Source organism: Leopardus geoffroyi, chromosome D4, assembly GCF_018350155.1.
Source record: "Leopardus geoffroyi isolate Oge1 chromosome D4, O.geoffroyi_Oge1_pat1.0, whole genome shotgun sequence".
NCBI classification, from domain to species: domain Eukaryota; kingdom Metazoa; phylum Chordata; class Mammalia; order Carnivora; family Felidae; genus Leopardus; species Leopardus geoffroyi.
The window spans coordinates 44,214,165-44,237,082 of NC_059342.1; the positions used below are offsets into that span (position 1 = coordinate 44,214,165).

Consider the following 22,918-nt stretch of genomic DNA (forward strand, 5'->3'; position numbering starts at 1 on the left):
TTAAGGTTTGGCTTTTGACAGTATTATGTTCACAGACCAAATAAATCTGGTTCATCCTTTATTGGTAGATTAAATAGTAGAGACCACACCACCTTTCACACTGTGTCCAAGGGTCTTGGACCCCGAACTTACTTAAAAATTAACATTACTTTGTCAAGTGGCAAAAGATGAGAGAAGACCCTGCTTTTGCAAATTTTAATTGGAAAGTAGAGTTAAATTGACCCCTTGACCCCCCCACCATGGAATTGATAATCTGTGTATAATTTTGGACTACCCCAAAACTTAATAGCCTACTCTTGACCAGACGCCTTACCTATAGCATAAACAGTTAACACATTTTGTATGTTGTATTATATACTGTGTTTCTACAATAAAGTTACTAAAGAAAATGTTACTAAAAAATTATAAGGAAAATACCTTTATAGGACTCTGCTGTATTGAAAAGCAAAACAAAAACAGTGTGGGGGTGCCTGAGTGGCTCAGTCTGTTAAGTATCTGACTTCAGCTCAGGTTGTGATGTCACAGTTCACAAGTTTGAGCCCCATATCCAGCTCTGTGCTGACAGCTCAGAGCCTGGAGCCTGCTTTGTTTGGATTCTGTCTCCCCCCCACCCCTCCCTCAAAAATAAACATTAAAAAAAAGTGTAGGTGGACCCATAGAACTCAAACCCATATTGTTCAAGGGTGAAACTGTGTATTGTTAAAATGTTAATAATGAAGGTAAGCCATTTAAAAGTTTTTGGTGTGAAGCCTTATGCCCATAACTTTTTAATTTGAAATAGAAATTCAGTATTGCAAAAGGTGACATAACTGTGGAGAGATATCAAAACCAGTGGATACATTGCTGTTAACTATAGAGCTTAATCATTGCTCACCATTTTAAAAAACCGCCATGTGTTTTTATGTTCTTTGCCCATTAACTTTAAAAATACTTGTTTTATAGGAGTTTATACCGAGAAATCCTCTTCTTATCATTAGTGTCTCTTGGAAGAGAGAATATTGATATTGGTAAGTTGGTTAATGATTACTAAAGCAGGTTTTTTCATTTTCTGAAGTAATTTACACAATTGCAATTGGTATGGGTAAATACTCCTCTTAGTTTTGAAAAGATTTCTGCTTTTAAATATGCAGTTTATATATTTACTTGACTACCATTTTCCTATTTATGGCTTTTGTTTCACAAATTACAACCCCATTTTTGAAAATGTCTTTCAGAGGCTTTCGACAATGAATATGGACTTGCATACAATAATTTGTCTTCAGAGATTCTTGAGAAGTTACAGAAAATTGATGCTCCACCAAGTATCAGTGTGGAATGGTGTAGGAAGTGTTTTGGAGCGCCTCTCATTTAAGTAAGAGGTTCACTAGATTTTTTGATGCACAAAGCTTGAGGGTAAATAGATTCAGTTGGCAAACATGTAAGGTTTGTTCCAAATGCTAACGATTGATGAAAGTGAAATGAAGTTAACTCTTGGGACAGTATATAATGAAATGTAGCTTATACTGAATCCTCTTGCAACATAAAAATGCCATTAAAATGTCCCAGGGTTCATGTCTGAAGGTTTGCAACTTCTGAATGGTTTTATCTGCCTCCGCTTGAAAACTGTTTTTTGGATTTCTCAGTGTATGTAGGTTGATGAGAAATATTAATTCTTGGCATTTTGTTTATATTTGAAGCTATTGGGTTTGGGGAATAGTAGTTTAATGTAAACTTGCCTAACCCCCAAACAAATGAAATCTCAATTATAAGAGCAACTATTTGTGTATGTGTGTATATGTGTGGCTGTGTAGGTATTTGTATGTACAGCCATATTATATTTATTAAAATTCTTAGACTGCATGTTGCAATACAGTTCTCTGAAAGGGGTCTGCAGCTATTAAATGACTACTACTAAACTCCTCTGTAGTCATTAATCAAAATTACCTTAAAGTCTGATGACAACCGTCTTGCCTCTATTTCTTCATCCATATTATGTATTTTCTTCCTTAATGGATTATCTTGAATACCCACATTACTTTTCATCCTCTTCCCAATACCATTAATTTGCAACAGCTTTAAGATTGGAATAAATGAGCCAATCATGTAGTTTAAATGAAATTAAATTAGCCTCATAATTTACAAAATTGGAATAGGTTTAAAATGCTCCTCTTTATTCTTTGGACCTGAAATTGTTCAGGTACATGAATTGTTGCTATTGGTCACTTTTAAAAACCTGTGGGATAAACTTGCACTGCACACAGAAATTTTATTCTTGTATAATAGATTTCTATGCTTATTTTTTGTGCATTTGTAAATACTGTTTTTTTAGGATCGATCAGTAAGTCTTAAAACATTAAAGCTTATTAGGCTTGTTGCCAGTAGGTTCAAGAAAATCATGACCTCACATGCCTGACATTTATCATGCCTTTCATTAAAAATGTCCCTTAGGAATAGTAATGTTTGCCTTAACTCTGCATGGTTTAAAAAGCCAATGGTTGATATGTGTGCTTTTATAGTAATTATGCGGATGACTAGATCAACTGATTAAAAAATTATTTCCATTACAAATCTCCCACCTGGTGTAATCTTTAAGAACTTGTTACTGTACCAGTCTTCCAACATTTCAGGGTTAATCTGACCTATGCAGATTTCATTTCAATTTATTGTGAAAGTGCTAAGTGGAAGAACTTGTCAGAAATTATGCACAACTCTCATTACCTTAAAGTGGATCGTTTGCACTGTCTCAGAGTATATATTTTTGCAATTTAACACTGCCCCATCAAGTTTGGAATTACCTTGCAAATAAAAACCCCAGGTTGAATAAAATGTAAAATTCTTAAGCTTGCTGTGCTGTTCTGTCACATCTTCAAAGCTCCTGAAATGTGGACAATTCTAACCCTTTTGACTTTTAGAATTCCAGTACTGTTTAAGCCTTAACTTGAACTAAATTACCCCAAAAGCACTTCCTACTAAGAAGTGTAATGAACATCTCCTTATACATTTAAGATTTGGCCATATTTGTACCAAAGTATGCATTTTCTAGTAACTTTCTGTAACATTCTAAATGACTCATCCATTTTACATTGGAAACCTTAGCCTGCTGCTGTCAAGAAATAGGGATCAATTTACTAAAAGCACATAAAGGCCTTTTCTAGCACCTACCATAGAAAGTGGACCACTACAAACTGCAAAGGAAAACCAAAAAACCAGATATACAATTATTATCCATAGATTTAGAGATGTTTACAATGAGTTGTAGCAATGTATAAAACGTAAAAGCCTGAGAACTTCTGCAAATAATCTTTCAAATTAGTGCAGATTGCTTTTTAACATTACCTAAATGCTAAACCTTTAACATATGGAGTGGACAGTCTGATACAACTTTAGCTGCATTTTGTAGGTTAATTATAGCAACCCGCTTTGTTAGGGTTAACTGTGTTCAAAGTCTCTTAATATTGGGATATTCAATTGTTGCTCTTTTCATTTTTGGTGCAAACTAGAAATGCAGGATACAACATTCTTAATGTTGAAATATTCTCCAACATCCTCTTTTAAAAAGTAGTTCTCAATCTTAAATCTGCTGGGATTAATAAACTAGTCTAACCCAAGTATTATCTGTCCACTTTAGTGACTGTACTCCTTAATATGAGAAAGCAGGGTGATGGTTCTCATGTTTCACACATTGGAATCAACCAAGTACTGGTTAATACAAACTCTGGGCTGTATACCAGACTTGACTTCTGGCCTTTATGTGACACCCCCCCCCCCCCCAAGACTGCAGTGTTACTCCTTTTTGGTTTGGGTCATTTTAAAATGCTTCATTTTCCTTTTCTGCCTTTTTAGTTTGACTTCAATTTACAAAATATCAATTGCCAATCAAGACTTCCCCTTTTATGTAACATTTTAGTACCCTGTATGAAGAGCAATGGGGATCTCACTTTTGCCTAAGAATCTTCTATCTGGTCCAGTCTAGGGGATGGCATTACTGGTATTAGCCTGAAACTTGCAAGTAATGTAGAATCTCAGGCCCCAAACTTCTGAATCACTGCACATTTTGTGAAGCACTGCTCCTCTGTTTAAAAGCAGTTTGAAAATTTTACTCACCTGTGGTTAAAAAAAAAATGTATAATCCAGCAAATAAGGAACTCCTGTTCTTCACCCTTAAAGCCTAACGTGCCTTTTAATGATCCTTCTAGTCTGTAAAAGGTTGGTTCTAACTGCAATTACTACAGGAACTAGACAGGCTACATTAGAAAAAGCATGCTCCTTTCTCTTTGTGCATCTTTCATCGATGCAAGGAGTGTTTCTTAAAGGCACACTGAAACCATAAAAAGGATGAATATAACAATTCACTAGAGGTGAAAAGCTTTTTGTTAATACAACTTGCACTGGTTTTAAAAGCTTTGTGAACTGTTTTAAAATGGTATCCGTTAACTATGCTTTTAACAAGGTATCTTTTTTTTTTTTTTTTTACTTACGTATGACAGATGTCCATCTTCATAAGGGCACTTTTCATGTATTATGTATAGATCTTTAAAACTGTATTCTTCAAAATAAAGTATACAAAAGATTAATAGTCTGTCCTTTATTTCCCCCAAGTTGTTCCATGACTCACTGAAAAAGCAGCGGACATTCTGCTCAGAATCCTTTCCTGAGCTATCCACCCATTCTCCCCAGAACCCTGTCCTGGCCATCTCTACCCCTGTCCCAGTGTGGTCTCAGCCTCTCCACTTGAAGGGATCTCCTGCACACTTCCTTTTCTGTGACCAGAATTTGTTTCTTATGAATGAAGAAAATCAATAAAGGTAGTTTGACGTCTGATCTTATTTATTTGTTCCTCTTACAACAATCTCATTTTTGACTGGACTCAGACTTTGAGGTAGAAGCTCTCAGAGAAGACAGCCTCCGTCTCTTGGCAATCTGTTCCTGGCGCTTTTCTTTGGCCTCCTAAACAAAACAAAAAAGCAGTTATAGCTTATCTGAGTTAAAAATGTAAATCCAAAGTAAGGCCTGACTTTTTCTACTTTTCTTACTTTTTCTACTTTTCTACTTTTTCTTACCTTCATTCTCTTGGCCAAAAGCTTAGCGTATTCTGCAGCCTCTTCCTTGTTTTTCTTCGTGCGCTGCTTCTTCAAAGCAATGCGCCGACGTTTGTGTTGGAGGACACGTGGAGTAACAAGACGCTGTATCTTGGGTGCTTTGGTTCGAGGTTTCTTACCTGAAAATTCAGACAAGAATTCCATCACTTCTCAAGAATACCCTTGTTCATCAGAATCCACATCTACATTTTAAAAACATTACTAACAGTAATACATAGGAAAACTTAGCTGTATGAGGCCTTAAGCTGAATCTGAACTATTGTATAATTTAAAACACTACCCTGTCAAACAAAAAGACAAGATGGGCTAAATATTCTCAAAATATAAGTAGCTGATTAAGTCCTTCTGCAAGGTGAACAGACTTTGTCTACTAGATGCCAGGGTTTTCCTGCGTAGTGCATTTAATCCTAAGAGAGCCTGTTACACATTAGTACTTTGAATGTCAAGTTCAAGAATGTATGTAGATTCATGTTACTCTGCCTGGAGAAAGCCCTATCCCAAGCTTTTTCCTACTCCATTTTGATTTCCCTTCCACAGTTAGATGGTCTTTGTAAGGTATTCTACATCTGTACTGTAAGACACAGGAGCATTATTTTCAAACCGTATTAACTGTATGTTTAACTCATCTATGAAAACTAAGTACAACTCTTATCTGCACCAATATCCTAACCACACTTTGAAATCCCATTTGTGCTTGAGTCTAGTATTTGCCAAGGCAGATCCTGCCAATCTGGGGAATGAAACCACGTACGTTAGAATGGACAACACACTGTGCTTAGAGTATCTTCATTTGTCGTCTGTGAATCCCAAATCCTAATCTGCTTTGGAGCAAAAGCCTTTTCAGATGTAATCATTTGAGTCTGTGGACAACTAGTGCAATTAACAAATAGCTAAGGCAAATATTCTAAAAGGAAATGCTCAATTGTTCAGGTTCTGCTGCTACAAGTCAAACAATCCCTTAATTTTAAAGATGTTAAGAACCTGTATTACAAGCCTGTTAACCAGAACACTGGCTACACTGGCAGTATTTCCAGGGGTGTGGTTATGGGGCAACTGCCACGTACCTGCCTTTTCTTTCTAACTGTGAACTTCAGGAGAACAACTTGTTCTTTTATACTATATCCTCTACACTTAAAATAGTACCTGGCACACAGGCGTTCAGATATTTTGGACTGACCCATAAGCACTCACTATATGCCAGGAGCCACATTTTTCCAGATTTGTCAGGAAAACCCAACCAGGACTGACATGCTCTTTATTCCACGTAATGTAAAATACTCCTACACTTTACTACACACATACCTTACTACAGACATTAATGTTACAGAAAACAGGTGCTACAGACCTCACTGGTAATGGATGTTACCTAACAAACTATGTATCTAGTATATACCATCTTAACATATAAAAGCTCCAAAAACCCAAACACCTGGACCTAGTATTTTGAATAAAGTTGTTTTTCTTCTAATGGCCACAATTCCTACTATTGCCACCCACAGCTAAGACTGAGAAAATAAGGGCCAGGGGTGCGTGGATGGCTCAGCTGGTTAAGTGTCAAGACTCTTAGTTCAGCTCAGGGCATGGTCTCAACAGTTCATGGGATCACGCCCCAAGTAGGACTCTGCACTGACAGTGCAGAACCTGCTTGGGATTCTCTCTCCCCCTTGCCTGCTTGCACTTGCTTTCTATCAAAAACAACAAACATTAAAAAATTTTGACTTAAAAAGGGGGGAGGGGTGGGCAGAAGTTAAAGCAACTTCAGTTGATATAAGTATAAATTCTTCTATAAACAAACAATAGAAACGCTAATATGTAAAGAAACCAAAATTATGGGGGGGGGGGATGTGAGAGCACGTTCAATCCTAGTCCCAGAATTTTTCAATTTTTTTTGACTCCTAACCCCAAAGCCATGAACTTCACACATCTGATAGAAGTCATCTTCAGATAAACTTATACATCAATGACTCAAAGCAAAATTCCAAATATGCTTCTAGAGAATCATCAGATATGACAAGGATTAATACCAACTGGCTATATTGACCCTCTCCCCCAGTTTTCCTAAAAAACTTAAACCCCAAGCAAATACATAGTGGGCAGACCTTACTTTCTAGTATGCCCACAACATGCTACAGACAAATGGAGTAAACTCTAAATTGCAAAACCTCCCCTACCTTCTTTATTTAGGGGCTTTCTCACAACATACTGGCGGACATCATCTTCCTTTGAGAGATTGAAAAGCTTGCGGATTCTGCTAGCTCTCTTGGGCCCCAGGCGACGAGGCACAGTAGTATCAGTGAGTCCGGGAATATCCTTCTCCCCTGAAAGGAAAAAGTGATCAAAGACCTTTTTAATCCCACAACTTTCTTACAAACAAAAATCCTAATTACTCTTTATGCATTGGTAAAGAAACAAGTCCACTGGTCAAACTGTGGACACTGCAAATAAAAAACACTCGGGTAATCAACTTTTAAATCAATGTCAACAAAAACTGAACTCAAGAACACAAAGAAACCTCACCTTTTTTCACAATGACCAAGTTGAGAACACTGAGATTGGCATCCACGATGCAACCCCGAACAGATTTGCGCTTTCTTTCTCCAGTCCTCCGTGGTCGGTAGCAGGAATGCCCCTTACTCAGCAGTAGGCGGACACGGCCATGGGTCAGGACACCCTGCTTCATGGGGAAGCCTTGTTTGTCATTGCCACCACTGATTCGTACCACGTAACCCTGTAACATACAATGACACGTTGCAAAATAAAAGATTATGGCCCTTATGAAGTATACCCCAAATCCTAGAAGTATGCTAAAACCAATTTGAAACTTGGTTATGAAGTTTTCTTTATTTTTCAGTTTGCCAAGATCAATTAGCAAATTCCTATCAATCAAGCCCTCTTTCTAACCTATATATTTTTGTACTAGATGTTAACAAGTTCTAGGAAAGGAAAGATTATGTGAAGAAAACACAAGAGAACAAACAAGTGAACCAGAAACAACCCTGTTGGCACTTTTTAAAGATACTCTTTGGAGATTATCAGCTTGCAGGGCAAGAACTTTAGGTATTTCCCTATGTGACCTACAAAACCCTGCAAGGTGATAACGCTACCCGAAAAAGGTACACTTGCAAGGAACCAGCCTAAGGTCAGAAGACAGAACCCGGAGTTTGAACCGCACTACATACACCAATTACCAACTACGTTTACTACCTCTTACACAGCTTCAACAATTTAATAGTCAACTTTTACCTTCCATTCTTCCCCTAAAGCATCAGCAGCAACTTCTGTGGCCATTCGCTTCTCATAAAAGGTACGAAGTTTGCGTTCATCGTCCACTTCAATGAGTTTCTGGCAGCCAGTAGCTGGGAAAGAGATGTTCAGCTAAGGATTAAGGGGGAGGGGGGGAGAGCTTTAGAGAACCAATGAATTTACAAAGGTAATTCCATTGCCACAAGCCTTTTATGTAACAGACAACGAGCAGAAATGCTGAAATATATTTTACTAGCTAAAACGTGTGTATAGAATAACGCGGAAGCACCCCCCCTAAAACCCGGGCTAATTTTTCCTCAAGCATCGCGGAATGACCCCGACGCGAAGGGCCCTCCGTAGCCGTGTAGCCTACCAGAGCAAGGAGCCCGAGTTACGGGCCGCAACTAGGCAGCAGGGTCATTATCTGTCCTGCCGGGCGTGAGGACGCCACCATGGCCCTCCCCGCCGGCGCGGCTCCAGCTGTAATCGCTCGCCATCCGCTCTCCCAAGAACCCGTGGCCCCAAAAATGGAGAGCTTTCTCCCGCCTCAGACTCTCCTCAGCCTACAGCTAGGATTTTGGAGAGCTAGGACTGCGGTAATGCAGCGTCCTGGGGCACGATTCACGTACCCCAAGCCTAGTCCAAAACCCTCCACCGCTTCCTACCTTCATGGCGAGGCTGCCTACCGCCTCCGAAGCGCCACGAAAAAAGAGGCCCGACTTCCGCTTAGCCCACGTCTCATAGGCACTTCTAGTTCTCGCGAGGTTAGAGGACGTCTGGGATAGCGGAAGTGAGCATAGGTGGGCGGCACTTCCGGCGCCGGGTTTAATTAGTGTAGAAGGGTTAGTTCCGCGAGCTATCTGTGCCATTCTCGCCGTGACGTTTTTTTTTGTTCGTTTTTGGTTTTTTGTTTTTTGTTTCTGAAGGTTAGCATGTCCGCTGCTCACCCTCCTGGGCCAGAGCGGGGTCCCACCTCCGTCTTGGCCACTCTGCATCTGCTGCTACCACAGAAGGAAGGCAGGAGCGAAGTTCAACTCTCTTGGCCTTTCCTGTACCTTAGTGTCCGAAGATTTTTAGTTCCTTTTGGTTCGGAAGCTTGCTCTGCCCTGGTTCCGGCTGTTCACAGCAGGATGACTCGAAAGCCGTGGTTTGTTTTTGTGCATGTTCTCTAACCAGTCGCCCTGCAGTCATCGTTTTCTGTCGCAGAATAACACCTTTCCTTTCGCGCAAGCCATTAACCGCAGTTACCCTCAGTCCAGGCCACCATCGGTGCGTCCCGAATAGTCTTCCTGGTTCTCTCTTGCCTCTAGAATCTACAACGCCAAATTCTATCATTCCCTTGCTGGAAATGTGCCATTTACTTTCCACTGCAGTTAAATGCTTTCCCATCTCTTGTTCTGGCCTCAAACTTCCCACAAATTCCTCTATTGCCATTCGTTAATGCCATGCAGGTCTTTCGGATTAGATGTCATTCCCAAGACAAACCCTTCCTGACCATCCTACCTAAAATAGTACCCCTCTTTTTATCTCTGTTTTTCTTTCTCATACTTAATCATGATTAAGTCTGTGTCCGCTACTAGGTGATAAATGAGGCCAGGGATCCTATCTTAACTTCACTGTGGGACACTTAGGGCACAGCCCAGTGCATGGCACATGTAAGTGCTCAGTAAATATTTGTTAAATTATAACCCTAGCCCTTGTATGTATTAACGTATTGCAGTGTGGTAGCATGGAACCAGCCAGCAGAGGGAGAATAAGTGAATGTGTTATAGTAAATCTTGAATCTGCAGTGATGCAACTCTTAATAGTATAAAAGATGGGAGAAAGATACAGTGCATTTGATAGTGCTCCAGAACATTCCTGGGAAGACAAGCATGGGAACCCAGGTAGTGTAACTCGGAAATCCACACTTGGAATCAGTATCCTGAAGGAAGGAATGTTTATTGCCTATTACATATTTATTCCATATTTATTCTTCGAGAAATAAAAACTCCTGTATTTCAGGTAAACAATAATTTACTTTCCAAGATTATTACATCCCATCTTCCACTTCAGTATCGCAAAGATTTTAGTTTAGGCCTGTTTTACATTCAAAGTTGAAATGTTCTACCAAATCCTGTTTGATCATTTAGTTTTAATGTCTAGAAGGTTTGTGAAATGATGCATTTAAAACGTGTAATTTTTTCTGTAATGAGGTGAAAATGATGTAACAGAATTAATCATTTTTAAGTAAACAATTCATTGACATTTAGTACACTGACAGTTTTACCCATCCACTATTTCCATCTAGTTCCAGGAGGAAACCCTGTACTTATTCAACAGTTGCTCTCCATTCCCCTTCTCTAGCAGCCATGGGCAACCATGATTGTGTTCTGTCTCTATGGATTTAGGTCTTCTGTATATTTCATATAAATGGAATTATATGTCTGGCTTCTAATGTCTCTGAAATTCGTCTACGTTGTAGCATTTATCAATACTTCATTCGTTTTATTAAGTTTTGAAAATTTTATTTTTTTCATTGTTTTTATTTTAGAGGAGAGAGTGTACTGGAGTGGGGAGAGGGGCTGAGGGGAAGGGGGAGAGGGAGAGAGGGAGGGAATCTTAAGCAGGCTCCACGCTCAGCGTGGACCCAGATGCAGGGCTTGATCCCATCACACTGGGATCATGACCTGAGCCGAAATCAAAAGTTGGATGCTCAACAGATTTGTTTATCCATTCATTCATCCACTGATGGGCATTTGGGCTGTTTCCAACTTGTAACCTGTGAGTAGTGCTGGTATGTTTGAGTACCCGTTTTCAAATCTTTGGGTTACATACCTAAAAGTGGAATCAATGGGTCATATGTTAATTCTGTGTTTAATTCCTGCAAGAACTGCCAAACTGTTTCACAGCTGCTGAGCCATTTTACATTTCCACCAGCAATTTATGAGGGTTCCAATTTCTCCACATCCTAGGCAACACTTGTTATTTTGTTATTTTCTTTTTTTTTTTTTTTTTTTAATTATAGCCATCCTAGTGGGTGTGAAGTGATACCTCATTGTGGTTTTGATGTGCATTTTCCTAATGAGTAATGATGTTGAGCATCTTTTCACTTACCTGTTGGCCTTTTGTATATCTTCTTTGGAGAATAGAAAACTAAAAAAACATAATTGGGCGGTACTTGAATAAATTTTTTTAATGTTCAGAGCCGGATGCGGGGCTCAAACCCACAAACCATGAGATCATGACCTGAGCTGAAGTTGGATGCTAAACCAACTGAGCCACCCAGGCGTCCCTCCAATTATGTTTCTTAGCTCTAATTGTTTTCATTGAAGTAGTGGTGGTGAGTTAACATGAGGCCAAGAGTGTCTTTCCGCTTTCTTGTTAATGTCTTTTGATGTACAATAGTTTTTAATTTTGATGAAGTCCATTTTTTTCTTTACATTCATGCTTTTGGTGCTGTATCTGAGACAAATCGATTGCCAAATCCAAAGTCATGATGATTTACACTTATATGTTATTAAATAAAATTTTAAAATTTAATCTCTACATCCAGCGTGGGGCTTGAACTCACGACCATGAGATCGAGAGCACCACACTCCCCTGACTGTGCCAGGTAGGCGTCCCTACCCCTATATTTTCTTTCAAGAATTGCATGGCTTGAGTTCTTATATTTAGGCCACTGATCCATTTTGAGTTGATTTGTTAATATTGCATGAGGTAGTGAGTCCAACTTTATTCTTTTGCATGTAGATATCCAGTTGGCCCACCAGCATTTGTTAATGAGACTATTCTTTCCCTCATTGAATGATCTTGGCACCCTTGTTGAAAATCAGTTGGCCATAGATCTATGAGTCTGCACTCTCAATTGTTTTCCATTGGTCAGTATGTCAATCCTTATGCTAGTACCATGCTGTTTTGATTTGTGGGAAGTTTCAGAAATCAGAAAGTGTGAGTCCTTGATTTAGTTCTTCTTTTCCAAGATTCTCTTAGCTTTTTGGGATCCTTGTAATTCCATATGAATTGTATGCCACTTATGCAAAATATGCCCTTGGAATTTTGATAGGGATTACATTAAATCTATAGATCAACTTTATCATCTTTACAACATGGAGTCTTCCAGTTCATGAACACAGAATGTCTTTCCATTTATTTAGGTCTTCTTTAAATTATTTCAGTGATGTTTTGTGGTTTTCAGCTTGCAAGTCTTTTACCTCCTTGATTCATTTTAATCCTACGTTATTTTATTCTTTTAGAATGTTTTCTTAATTGCCTTTTCAGATTGTTCATTGCTGGTGTATAGAAACACAACTGATATTTGTGGGTTCATCTTATTTCCTAAAACTGCTGAATTTGTTTATTAGCTTTCTTGTGAATTCTTTGGGATCTTCTATATATATGATCATGTCATCTGTGAATAGAGATAGGTTGACTTCTTTTCAGTTTGAATGCTATTCATTTATCCATTCATTTATACTTAATTGCTCTGGCAAGACCTTCCAGTACAATGTCAAATAGCAGCATTGAAAGGCACCCTGTGTATCAGTTTTAGAATCACCTGAAAACTTTTGAGGAGTAGAAACAGTAGCCAGGATTCCAACTCTATTCTTTTAATTTAATTTTTTTTTAATTTACATCCAAATTAGTTATCATATAGTGCAACAGTGATTTCAGGAGTAGATTCCTTAGTGCCCCTTACCCATTTAGCCCATCCCCCCTCCCACAACCCCTCCAATAACCCTGTTTGTTCTCCGTATTTATGAGTCTTTTCTGTTTTGTTTCCCCTCCCTGTTTTTATATTATTTTTATTTCCCTTCCCTTGTGTTCATCTGTTTTGCCTCTTAAAGTCCTCATATGAGTGAAGTCATATTTGTCTTTCTCTAATTTCACTTAGCATAATACCCTCCAGTACCATCCACATAGTTGCAAATGGCAAGATTTCATGCTCTTTGAGTGCCAAGTAATACTCCATTGTATATATATACACCACATCTTCTTTATCCATTCATCCATCGATGGACATTTGGGCTCTTTACGTACTTTGGCTATTGTTCATAGTGCTGCTATAAACATGGGGGTGCATGTGCCCCTTCGAAACAGCACCCCTATATCCCGTGGATAAATACTTAGTAGTGCAATTGTTGGGTCGTAGGGTAGTTCTATTTCTAATTTTTTGAGGAACCTCCATACTGTTTTCCAGAGTGGCTGCACCAGTTTGCATTCCCACCAACTCTATTTTGTATTTGGTCTTTTTTTCTTCATTAGTAAAGCTGGAATTATAAAAGCTTCTCTTACAAGTCAGCTGAAAGCTTTGAACTGATAAATGTCTAGTGCCTCTGTCCTTCCTGATGCATAAATGGCTCACACTAACCTTTGCCCTGAAATTTGTCATTGCTCCCCAAAGACTTGGCTGTGTCTACTACATTTAATTGCACTGTCTGGTATATGACAGGCCATCATTCACATAAATGGCAACTTTTTGTTTTAATACGACATCACAATAATTTTAAGCACATGGAAATTTTAAGCATTGGAAACAAATAGCAATCCAAAGTATGCAGAATTGAACTTCATATGATGCTGCTCTTTCAAGTATTTCACTTGCATTAAGAAGCAAATGAAGGGGCGCCTGGGTGGCGCAGTCGGTTAAGCGTCCGACTTCAGCCAGGTCACGATCTCGCGGTCCGGGAGTTCGAGCCCCGCGTCAGGCTCTGGGCTGATGGCTCAGAGCCTGGAGCCTGTTTCCGATTCTGTGTCTCCCTCTCTCTCTGCCCCTCCCCCGTTCATGCTCTGTCTCTCTCTGTCCCAAAAATAAATAAACGTTGAAAAAAAAAATTAAAAAAAAAAAAAAAAGAAGCAAATGAATAGGGAACTGCACAGGAGAAAACTGTGACAACTTCTCTCTCTGCCTTGTGGCTGGTAGATTCATTTGGCACCGATTTAAGACTGGTTTTGGTGTTGAAATGCTGAAATAGAAAGGAATGTGAGTCTTAGAATTAAGGAAACATGGTATGTTGCAGTAAAAAGAATGGCGACTATCTCTAGGACATAATATAGACGGGTTTTCCAGATATATTTTTGAGAAAAGCAAGTTACTTTTTTAATAAGGGAATAAAATGAACACATCTCGATTTGTTAATTGACCACCTAATTAAATTGATTACCAAGTGGCAATAGGGTGGAGGGAACAGTAATGAAAATAGGACATCCTTGTCTGTGGAAGCATGGATTGGCTTGTCTCCTATCAGGTCCCTGGGTGGGCTGGATTGCTGTGTGACCATGGCTGGAGGGGTCAGAGCCATGTATAGGGTCCTTTCAAGATCTCCAGGTGACAGATGGGAGTATCTCCTGCCAGGTCCTCGTGCCAGCAGGAGTTCACAGACTGCTGCTGGGATGGGCTAGAGTCCAGTTCCAGGGCTGTTTCAAAATCTGCAGTTTGACCAAGTTTGGCAGGCTTACTTTCGGGGGCTGCTGGATCCCAGCCAAGAGTGTCTTGGAGACAGTTCACTGGCCACCTCGGTGTCTGCAGCCAGGACTGGGATCCGTATGCCTATTACCCAGTGCATGTGTAGGTGTGACTCCTCCCAAGTTCTTTAGCATGTAGTGCTGGTGACAGAACCAAAGCCAAATGGGGCTGTAGCCAAGTCCTCAGGGTACAGAGCTGTTTCTGCATCTGTAGCCATGACCACGGTTGGTGAATCAGCAGCCTGGGCACAGGCTTGCCTTCTCACAACAGCTCTCCTTGGTTTTGGACTGCATCAGGGTTTCACAATCTACCTGGATCTCAAAGCTCCCTCAAAGACCCTTTTGTCCCTGGATGGATGCCAGATTATTGTGTGTGGGAGGTGGCAGATATGAGCAAGGAGTGTCTTGTTTGGCCATCTTGCTAACATTAGTACTTTGAGTATTCCTTTTATAAAGTTTTGACTTCTATATGAATGTAAATATTTTAAAAAATAAAAGGATTTTTTAAAAAATCACAAAATTTAAGATAAACAAATTAACTGAATTTCAAATTAAAATATAGTCAGATTAAAATTTTCAAGAAACTTGAGGGGCATCTGGGTGGCTCAGTCGGGTAGACATCCGACTTCGGCTCAGGTCATGATCTCTTGGTTCAGGAGTTCGAGCCCCACCTTGGGCCCTGTGCTGACAGCTCGGAGCCTGGAGCCTTCTTCCGATTCTGTGTCTCCCTCTCTCTGGCCCTACCCTGTTCACACTCTTTCTCTCTCTCTCTCAAAAACAAATAAACATTACAGAAGAAAATTTTAAAAACTTCAAGAAACTTGAATACAATATTCAGACAATATATTCCTGGTGAGAGACATATTCTAAGGACCAAAAGAAGCACAAAAGATCTTAAATTTTACTTAGTAAGTTTGCTAATGATAGATGTAGTAGTCTCATAACTCTGAAACTATTTTGTATATATTGTAAGATCTAGAGCAATTGTATCTATTGATGTCTTGGGAACTAGGGCTTACATTGTGGGATACATACATGTAGAGAAAACATAGAATCTTGTGGCATTAGATTTGAATTGGAGGTATCTGTATGTACTCATGTTAAATGTATATATGGTGTGGGGCGCCTGGGTGGCTCAGTTGGTTGGGCGACTGGCTTCGGCTCAGTTAACGATCTTGCAGTCTATGAGTTCGAGCCCCACATCGGGCTCTGTGCTGACAGCTCAGAGCCTGGAGCCTGCTTCAGATTCTGTGTCTCCCCCTCTCTCTACCCCTCCCCTGCTCACGCTCTGTGTCTGTCAATAATAAATAAATGTTAAAGAAAAAAAATTTTTTTTTAATGTATATATGGTGTGTGAAAGAATGGGGAAGGGAAAAGAAAGGAGAAGGGAAAGAAGATATTTGGGGACAACTGGTAAAATTTAAATATGGATAGTATATTAAAATGTATTACTTAAATGTTAAGTTCTAGGTACAGTAGTGATATTGAGGCTATGTGGCAAGGATACCTTTATTAAAAAGTGCGTGCTGAAATATTCAGAGGTGAAATACCATGGTGTTTGTAATGGAGTTTCAAATGGCTCAGGAAAAAAAAAATAATATATACTATTATATATATAGTATGTATACACAGAATAGTATGTAAAAATAGTATATATGGGGAAGTGGAAACAAATATAGAAAATATTAAATAATTTAGTGAGGCATATACAGGTATTCATTATATTCTTTCAATTTTTCTTTGGGTTTGACATTTTTCTTTCTTTCTTTTTTTTTTCTTTTTTTTTTTTTTTTTAAGTTTTTAATGTTTTATTTATTTCTGAGAGAGCTCAAGCAGGGGCAGGGCAAAGAGAGCAGGAGACAGAGGATCCGAAGCGGCCTCTGTACTGACCGCGGTGAGCCGGATGTGGGGCTCGAACTCACGAACCACGAGATCATGACTGAGCCACCCAGGTGTCCCTGGGTTTGACATCTTTCAGTGCAAACAAAAAGTTAAGAAATGAGGAGATTCAAGAGGTAGAATGGACAGAACTTTATATCTGATAGAAGTGGGAATGGAGGGACAGCTGAGGCAAGAATGGCACATAGATTTCTGGTTTGTCCCCGTCACTGAGATGGGGAGCTCTGGAGGAAGGGCAGGCAGAGGCTTCTGCTTTGGACACACTGCGTGTGAAGTGTCTGCGGGGTACCCAGTCCAGTGGGCTGTTGAACATACAGGTTTGGAGGCTGAGTGACCCAGTAAAGAGGTGACTGTAGAGTTGGGGGTGTGTGTTAATTTGCTAGGGCTGTCATAACAAAATACCACAAACTAGGTGGTTAAATGGCAGAAATTAATTTTCTTACAATTCTGGAGCTAGAAGTCTGAGACAAAGGCGTTGGGAGGATTGGTTTGTTCCGGGGCCTCTCTGCTTGGCTAAATGGCCTCCTCTCTGTGTCTTCAGATGGTCCTTCCTTCGTGTGTGCCTGTGTGCTGATCTCCAGTCGTATTAAATTAGGGCCCATCTGAAAGACCTCATTTTAACTGAATTACCTCATTAAAGACCTTATCTAAAACTAGCCACATTCTGAAGTACCTGGGTTAGGGCTTCAACTTAATAATTTGGGGGAGGGGCACAATTCAGCCCATAACAGGGCTTTCAGGTGGTTCTCAACCAGGAGAAACCTGATGAAACAGAACACTTTTTTATATTCAATAGCGTTAAGTTCAAGTAATCCCAAGAGCAGTAAGTAAAAGTAAAATTTCCCCTAACTCGCTCGTAAATGAGTTTTTCAAGTGTGTTTGGGAAAAGGGAGATTTTCCAAAGGGAGGCATGAATATGGAAAGGAAGAGAAGTAGTAAGGGAGGAAATGAGTTTATGCATTTAGGTCTCATATTTGGCCCAAGTCAAGGAAGCAGGGGGAAAAAAAAACTCACGTTAGACACAAATCTGAATTTCAAGGGCAAATTTCTGCTTGTAGAAAGAAACTAATTTTAAACATGCCCCAGTGTGTTTGGGAAAGGAAGTGAAATCAAAGAAATGAAGCTAGGAAAACTCGTTGGCATTATTTCTGTAACTATATCCAGGAGCAAGAATTACAATGGATTCTTCACCCATTGGGTCAGGGACTAAGGGATGTTTTTGCAGAGTTGTGGCAAATAAGCTCTGGCATATATTTATGAAATATTTGGTGGTAGGCAGGAAGGAACAGGAATGACAGGAAAAGTACAAGAATAAACCCGTCTTTTTGTTTGTTTGATTGTTTGAATCAAATCAACTTGCTATATTAGGGCAATCTTCTTTTTGTCCCATGTGTTTTCATTCCTTAATAGCTATGTGACCTTGGACAACTTACTTGCTCTCTCTCTGCCTTAGTTTCCCCAACTGAAAATGGTGGTAATACCTTCCTCATAGAGTTCTTGTCAGGGTTAAATGAATCAACACGTGAAAAAGTTCAACAGTTCTTGGTGCACAGCAGACTGTCAATGAATGTCAGCAACCCTCGTCATCCCTACACCGTGTCATCACGGTCATTAGCGACGTCCCACTAATCTTGTTTGTGTCATTCCCGCTGTCAGCAAGGCCTTCCTTTCTCCTCTTCATCTGGTTGAAGTTGTGCTGCTTTTGGGGAGTCTTTCCTGAGGATTTGAACCCACACTGACCTGACTACAGGGAGGAGATGCAAGTCTGAACTTGGGGCTGAGATGTTACGGACAGATTCAGATGGTGGACAGCCATGGGAGGGTTTTCAATAACATCACTCAACACACATGTGCTGAGCACCTAACTGTATGTCAGAAACAGGCGAGGTGCAGGAGATACAGAGACGGGAAGGTATGGTACTCCTTTTCAGGGAACTTTTTATCTAATGGAAAAAGAAATACTTAAAAGGCTCAGTAAAATACGGGCACCTGGGTGGCTCAGTCATTGAGAGTCCATCTTCAGCTCAGGTCACGATGTCATGGTTTGTGGGTTCAAGCTGTCCGCTCAGAGCCTGGAGCCTGCTTCAGATTCTGTCTCCCTCTCTCTGCCCCTCTTCCACTCACACTGTCTCTCTCTCTCTCTCTCTCTCAAAAAATAAACATTAAAAATTTTATTTTTAAAAAAGGTTTAGTAATATAGCAAAAGGCATGATACAATCTAAGTGTCTGGATCATCTCCATCAGCCTGAAAACACACTGAATGTCCCCTATCTTTAGTAAAAAAAAAAAAAAAAGACTCTCATTTTGACCCTACAGTGCCCTCTGGCTACCATTTTTTTGCAGAGCCCCCAGCCCCTCCTTATTAGAAAACCATAAATAATTGTGCTATAGATTAAATGTTTGTGTCCTCCTAAAATTCATATGTTGAAATCCCACCCCTCAGAGTGATGGGATTGAGAGGTGGAGCCCTTATGAACAGGATCAGTGTTCTTATAATAGAAGCTCTGAGGAAACACTTGCCCCATTGGCCAGTGAGGACACAGCAACAAGGCTACGAGAAAGTGGGCTCTCACCAGACACTGACTCTGCCAGTGCCTGCATCCTGGACCTCCTGGCCTCAAGAACTGTAGGAAATTTCTCTTGTTTATAAGCCTCTTGGTCTATGGTATTTTTGTTATAGCACCTCACACAGACTATATAGATAGATTGCTAAGCTTATTGTTTCCACTTTCTCCCCTCACATCCCTTCTTTGCTAAAAAAAAAAAAAAAAAAAAAAATGCTTAAAATTTCAAGAATGATGAAAAGGTCTACCGTTTTCTCACCCCACCTTCTAGCTCCACCTCGCATCATCCAGGTATCTCGTATTAGTTTGTTTATACATTCAGATACTGGTTTTTTGGTTGGTACAAATATAGTCTATCTTCCTTTTTAACATAAGTGGCAACACACCATATCTGTCGTGCTGCCCCTTTTATTTTCCCCTTAACAACACATCACAGGGAACTTTCTTTTTAAAATTTTTTTTAATGTTTATTCATTTTTGAGAGAGACAGAGTGAGTGGGGGAGGGGCAGAGAGAGAGGGAGACCTAGAATCCAAAGCAGACAGACTCCAGGCTCCAAGCTGTCAGCACAGAGCCCCATGTGGGGCTCGAACCCACCAACCGCGAGATCGTGGCCTGAGCCCAAGTCAGATGCTGAACTGACTGAGCCACCCAGGCACCCTGGGAACTTTCTCTTAATACAAAAAGAGCCTCCTCATTACCTTTATTCGTCTCTTCCTGACATTTAAGTTGTTCCCAGTTCATTGCTATTACAAAGAAAGCTGCAATTATATAATGACCCTGCATGTGAGTCATTTCCCATGTCTGGAAGAAAAAGTGTTAAATGACTAGGAGTAGATATGCCTGGTCTAAGTGTATGGCATTTGTAATTTTGATAGCTCCTGCTAAATTTTTCTCCAGAGGGTTGTTGCAGTTCACACACCCACTAACCATTAGGAGAATGCCTGTTCCCCTGAAGTCTTGGTGAGTGTTCTTGCACCTTGTGGACTGCAGGCGGGGAGGAGCTGGGGGGCTCGCTAGAGCACATGCCCTTGCCCCGTCGAGCTCCTAACCCCCTTTTCTCCGAAGGCAACGGGACAACACTGCACAGCCTTCTTCCAACTTCCAGTGTTCCATACTCCCTGGCCAAAGGCTCCCTGACTTCTTTTTCCCTCTGCCTCCCCGCTTTCCTCCCCAGCTGCCTCTATTTCCCTAAGGAAGGGTTCCCCACTCCCCAACATACTGTAATGATGTGCAAGCGGGCAGGGCAGGTGGCAGAGTTTTCCAAGAAATGACCTCACCCAGATGTCTGGGGACAGGCAGAGATCTGATGATGAGGGCTGCAGCACCAGCCACGGTGGTTCAGATGAGGACCAGCGAGAGCCAGCTGCTCTAAAACCTGAAGAAGAAAGAAAACCTTCTGCCACCCAGCAGAACAAACACCCCAAAATCTCTAGCAAAACCACTGCGAAGTTATCCACTAGTGCTGAAAGAATTCAGAGTGAACCTGGCCGAAAGAGCCCTTGATTCTCCTTCTAACTGTGGCATTGGGCCTAAGGGAGACAACATTATGAACGGAGACCGACTACACTTGGCCCACCAGGTTCTGAGTTTTTTCTGGACATCTCATTTTCATCTGATGATCCATTTAAGTCTATTTTCTGCACCAGAATCTGTGCAACATCAACAATCAGGGAGTCATCAGCCTGGGCATCCTTAAAGACGCCTGGAGTCCTGCTTTGACTATCTCGAAGGGTTTGTTGTCGGTTTGTTCTCACTGGCATCCTGCACACCTCTGGATCCTCTGGTTGGAAGCAGAGCCGCTCAGTATTTGACCAACAGAGCAGAATGTGACGGGATTAGCCACACACTGGAACAAGAGAGAGGCAGCATAATTCATACTTTGTGTGTGGTGTGAAGGAAAGGGCATCTTCTCACTGTGCTGCAAATTGTATGGCTTTTACAGCCCAGACTTCTGGGTATAGGTTGTACTGATTCCAGTCTCTGCTTTTATCCTTTGGGCACTGGAAGACTCCCCCAGAAGGTAAATGCTACTAGGCGTAGAACTTTGTAGCTGTAGATTAGCTACGTTTAAAACACCTACTTGCAAGTCTTGCTTCTTTGGAATGTCAGAATATATTTCGTGTGATGGGACTGAGGATAGTGATCCTGAAGTCTAACGAATAGTATAGTGCCTTTTACCTAATTCATTATCTGTATAAAGTCATAAAAGCAGCCATAGATGACTAGGAATTGTGTCATTTGCATAAAACCCAGACCTATTTCTAACTATGGGGTTCATGCTGTGGCGAAAAGGGTTTTCCCTTTTCCCTTCGTCAGTTTGTAATGAGAGAGTTTCCTTTTACCTGGCGTAGTTCAGAGAGCACCCGACAGATCATCTCAAACACAACAGACATGCTCCCGGGGGAAAAAAAAAAAAAGTTTTGGCAAACATTATCACACTTTGGGAGTTTGTCAGTCTGATAGAGGACATAAATGTTATTTTTTTTTATTGTTTATCTTGAGAGAGAGTGAGCAGGGGAGGGGCAGAGAGAGAGAATCCCAAGCAGGCTCCACATTGTCAGCAAAGAGCCCAATGCGGGATTCGAATCTATGAACATGGAGATCCTTCAGACCATGACCCGAGCTGAAATCAAGAGCCAGAAGCTCAACTGACTGGGCCACCGGGCCCTCCGAAATCAATGTTATTTTAATGTAGTTATAATTTATAGCTCTATTACTATGAATGAACCATCTTTTTATATATTCTTCTGTTCCATTTTTTCCCTGTTGGATTATTAACTCTTTATATATAAGGGAAATTATCCCTGGATGAAAGTTCCACGGGTTTTTCCTAGTGTGTATCATTTTCTTTTTTCTCCCTCCCTCCCCTCTTCCCTTTTTAAAACAGCTTTATTGAAATGTAATTCACATACTATATGATTCATCAATTTAAAGTAATATTTTTAAAAAATATATCCCACGGTTCTGTCACTATCACCACAATCTAATTTTCAAGTATTTTTCTCACCCCCCCCCGAGACACCCCATACCCAGTAGTAATTTCCCACCCCTATTTTTCTAAACTATCCCCCCACCCCCACCCCCACCCCAGGCAACCACTAATCCATTTCTGTCTCTGTAGATTGGCCTGTTCTGACATTTCTTATCAATGGAATCACACAATATGTGGCTTTGGCAACTTGCTTCTTTCACTTTGTTCCTATTCTTTCTCACACCTGTTCCAGTCTGGATTTTATGTTCACTTACACTATCCTTTAAAAGGTCATTAACTATAGCTCTCTTACATGCTTCACTTTTCTTCCTACCTCTCTCTTGCCTTCTTGCTGCCTTGCTAGCTCTTCCTGCTCTTCTCTCTAGACATGGGAGTCCCCAGGACGCAGTCCTTTTTCCTTTTCTCTTTTCTATCTCCTCCCCTTCTGGGCTGCTCATCTGGTCCCGTGGTACTGGGGAGACCACCAGCTTGCTATAAAAATCTGTTCTCCTGGGCGGCTCAGTCGGTTAAGAGTCTGACTTCAGCTCAGGTCATGATCTTGCTGCTGCTTGTGGGTTCGAGCCCCGTGTCAGGCTCTGTGCTGACAGCTTAGAGCCTGGAGCCTGCTTCAGATTCTGTGTCTCCCTCTCTCTCTGCCCCTCCCCCACTCATGAGCACACGCACTCTCTCAAAAAATGTATAAACATTAAAAAAGTT

General features: G+C 40.6%; 2 protein-coding genes and 1 pseudogene across 8 annotated transcripts in view; 2 read left to right on the plus strand and 1 right to left on the minus strand.

Moving 5' to 3' along the window:
• The window catches only part of DENND4C (DENN domain containing 4C), a 124,218-nt gene extending 119,665 nt beyond the window's left edge, over positions 1–4,553 (plus strand). For all 7 annotated transcript variants that reach the window (XM_045469357.1, XM_045469358.1, XM_045469361.1 and 4 more), the window contains 2 exons: positions 943–1,007; positions 1,215–4,553. In XM_045469357.1, coding sequence (XP_045325313.1) covers positions 943–1,007; positions 1,215–1,351 — 202 coding nt within the window. In that variant the 3' untranslated portion in view covers positions 1,352–4,553. The remainder of the gene's footprint in view (positions 1–942; positions 1,008–1,214) is intronic.
• A 235-nt stretch (positions 4,554–4,788) lies between these two features.
• RPS6 (ribosomal protein S6) lies at positions 4,789–11,858 on the minus strand. Its single transcript, XM_045469365.1, has 6 exons — positions 8,987–11,858; positions 8,322–8,453; positions 7,596–7,806; positions 7,250–7,396; positions 5,040–5,197; positions 4,789–4,926 (listed from the first exon to the last, which is right to left on the minus strand). Exons 1-6 carry the CDS (start codon positions 9,314–9,316, stop codon positions 4,831–4,833), a joined length of 1,074 nt encoding a protein of 357 aa, XP_045325321.1. The 5' UTR covers positions 9,317–11,858; the 3' UTR covers positions 4,789–4,830.
• Positions 11,859–19,830: 7,972 nt separating this feature from the next.
• LOC123593237 lies at positions 19,831–21,239 on the plus strand (annotated as a pseudogene).
• Positions 21,240–22,918: the final 1,679 nt, after the last annotated feature.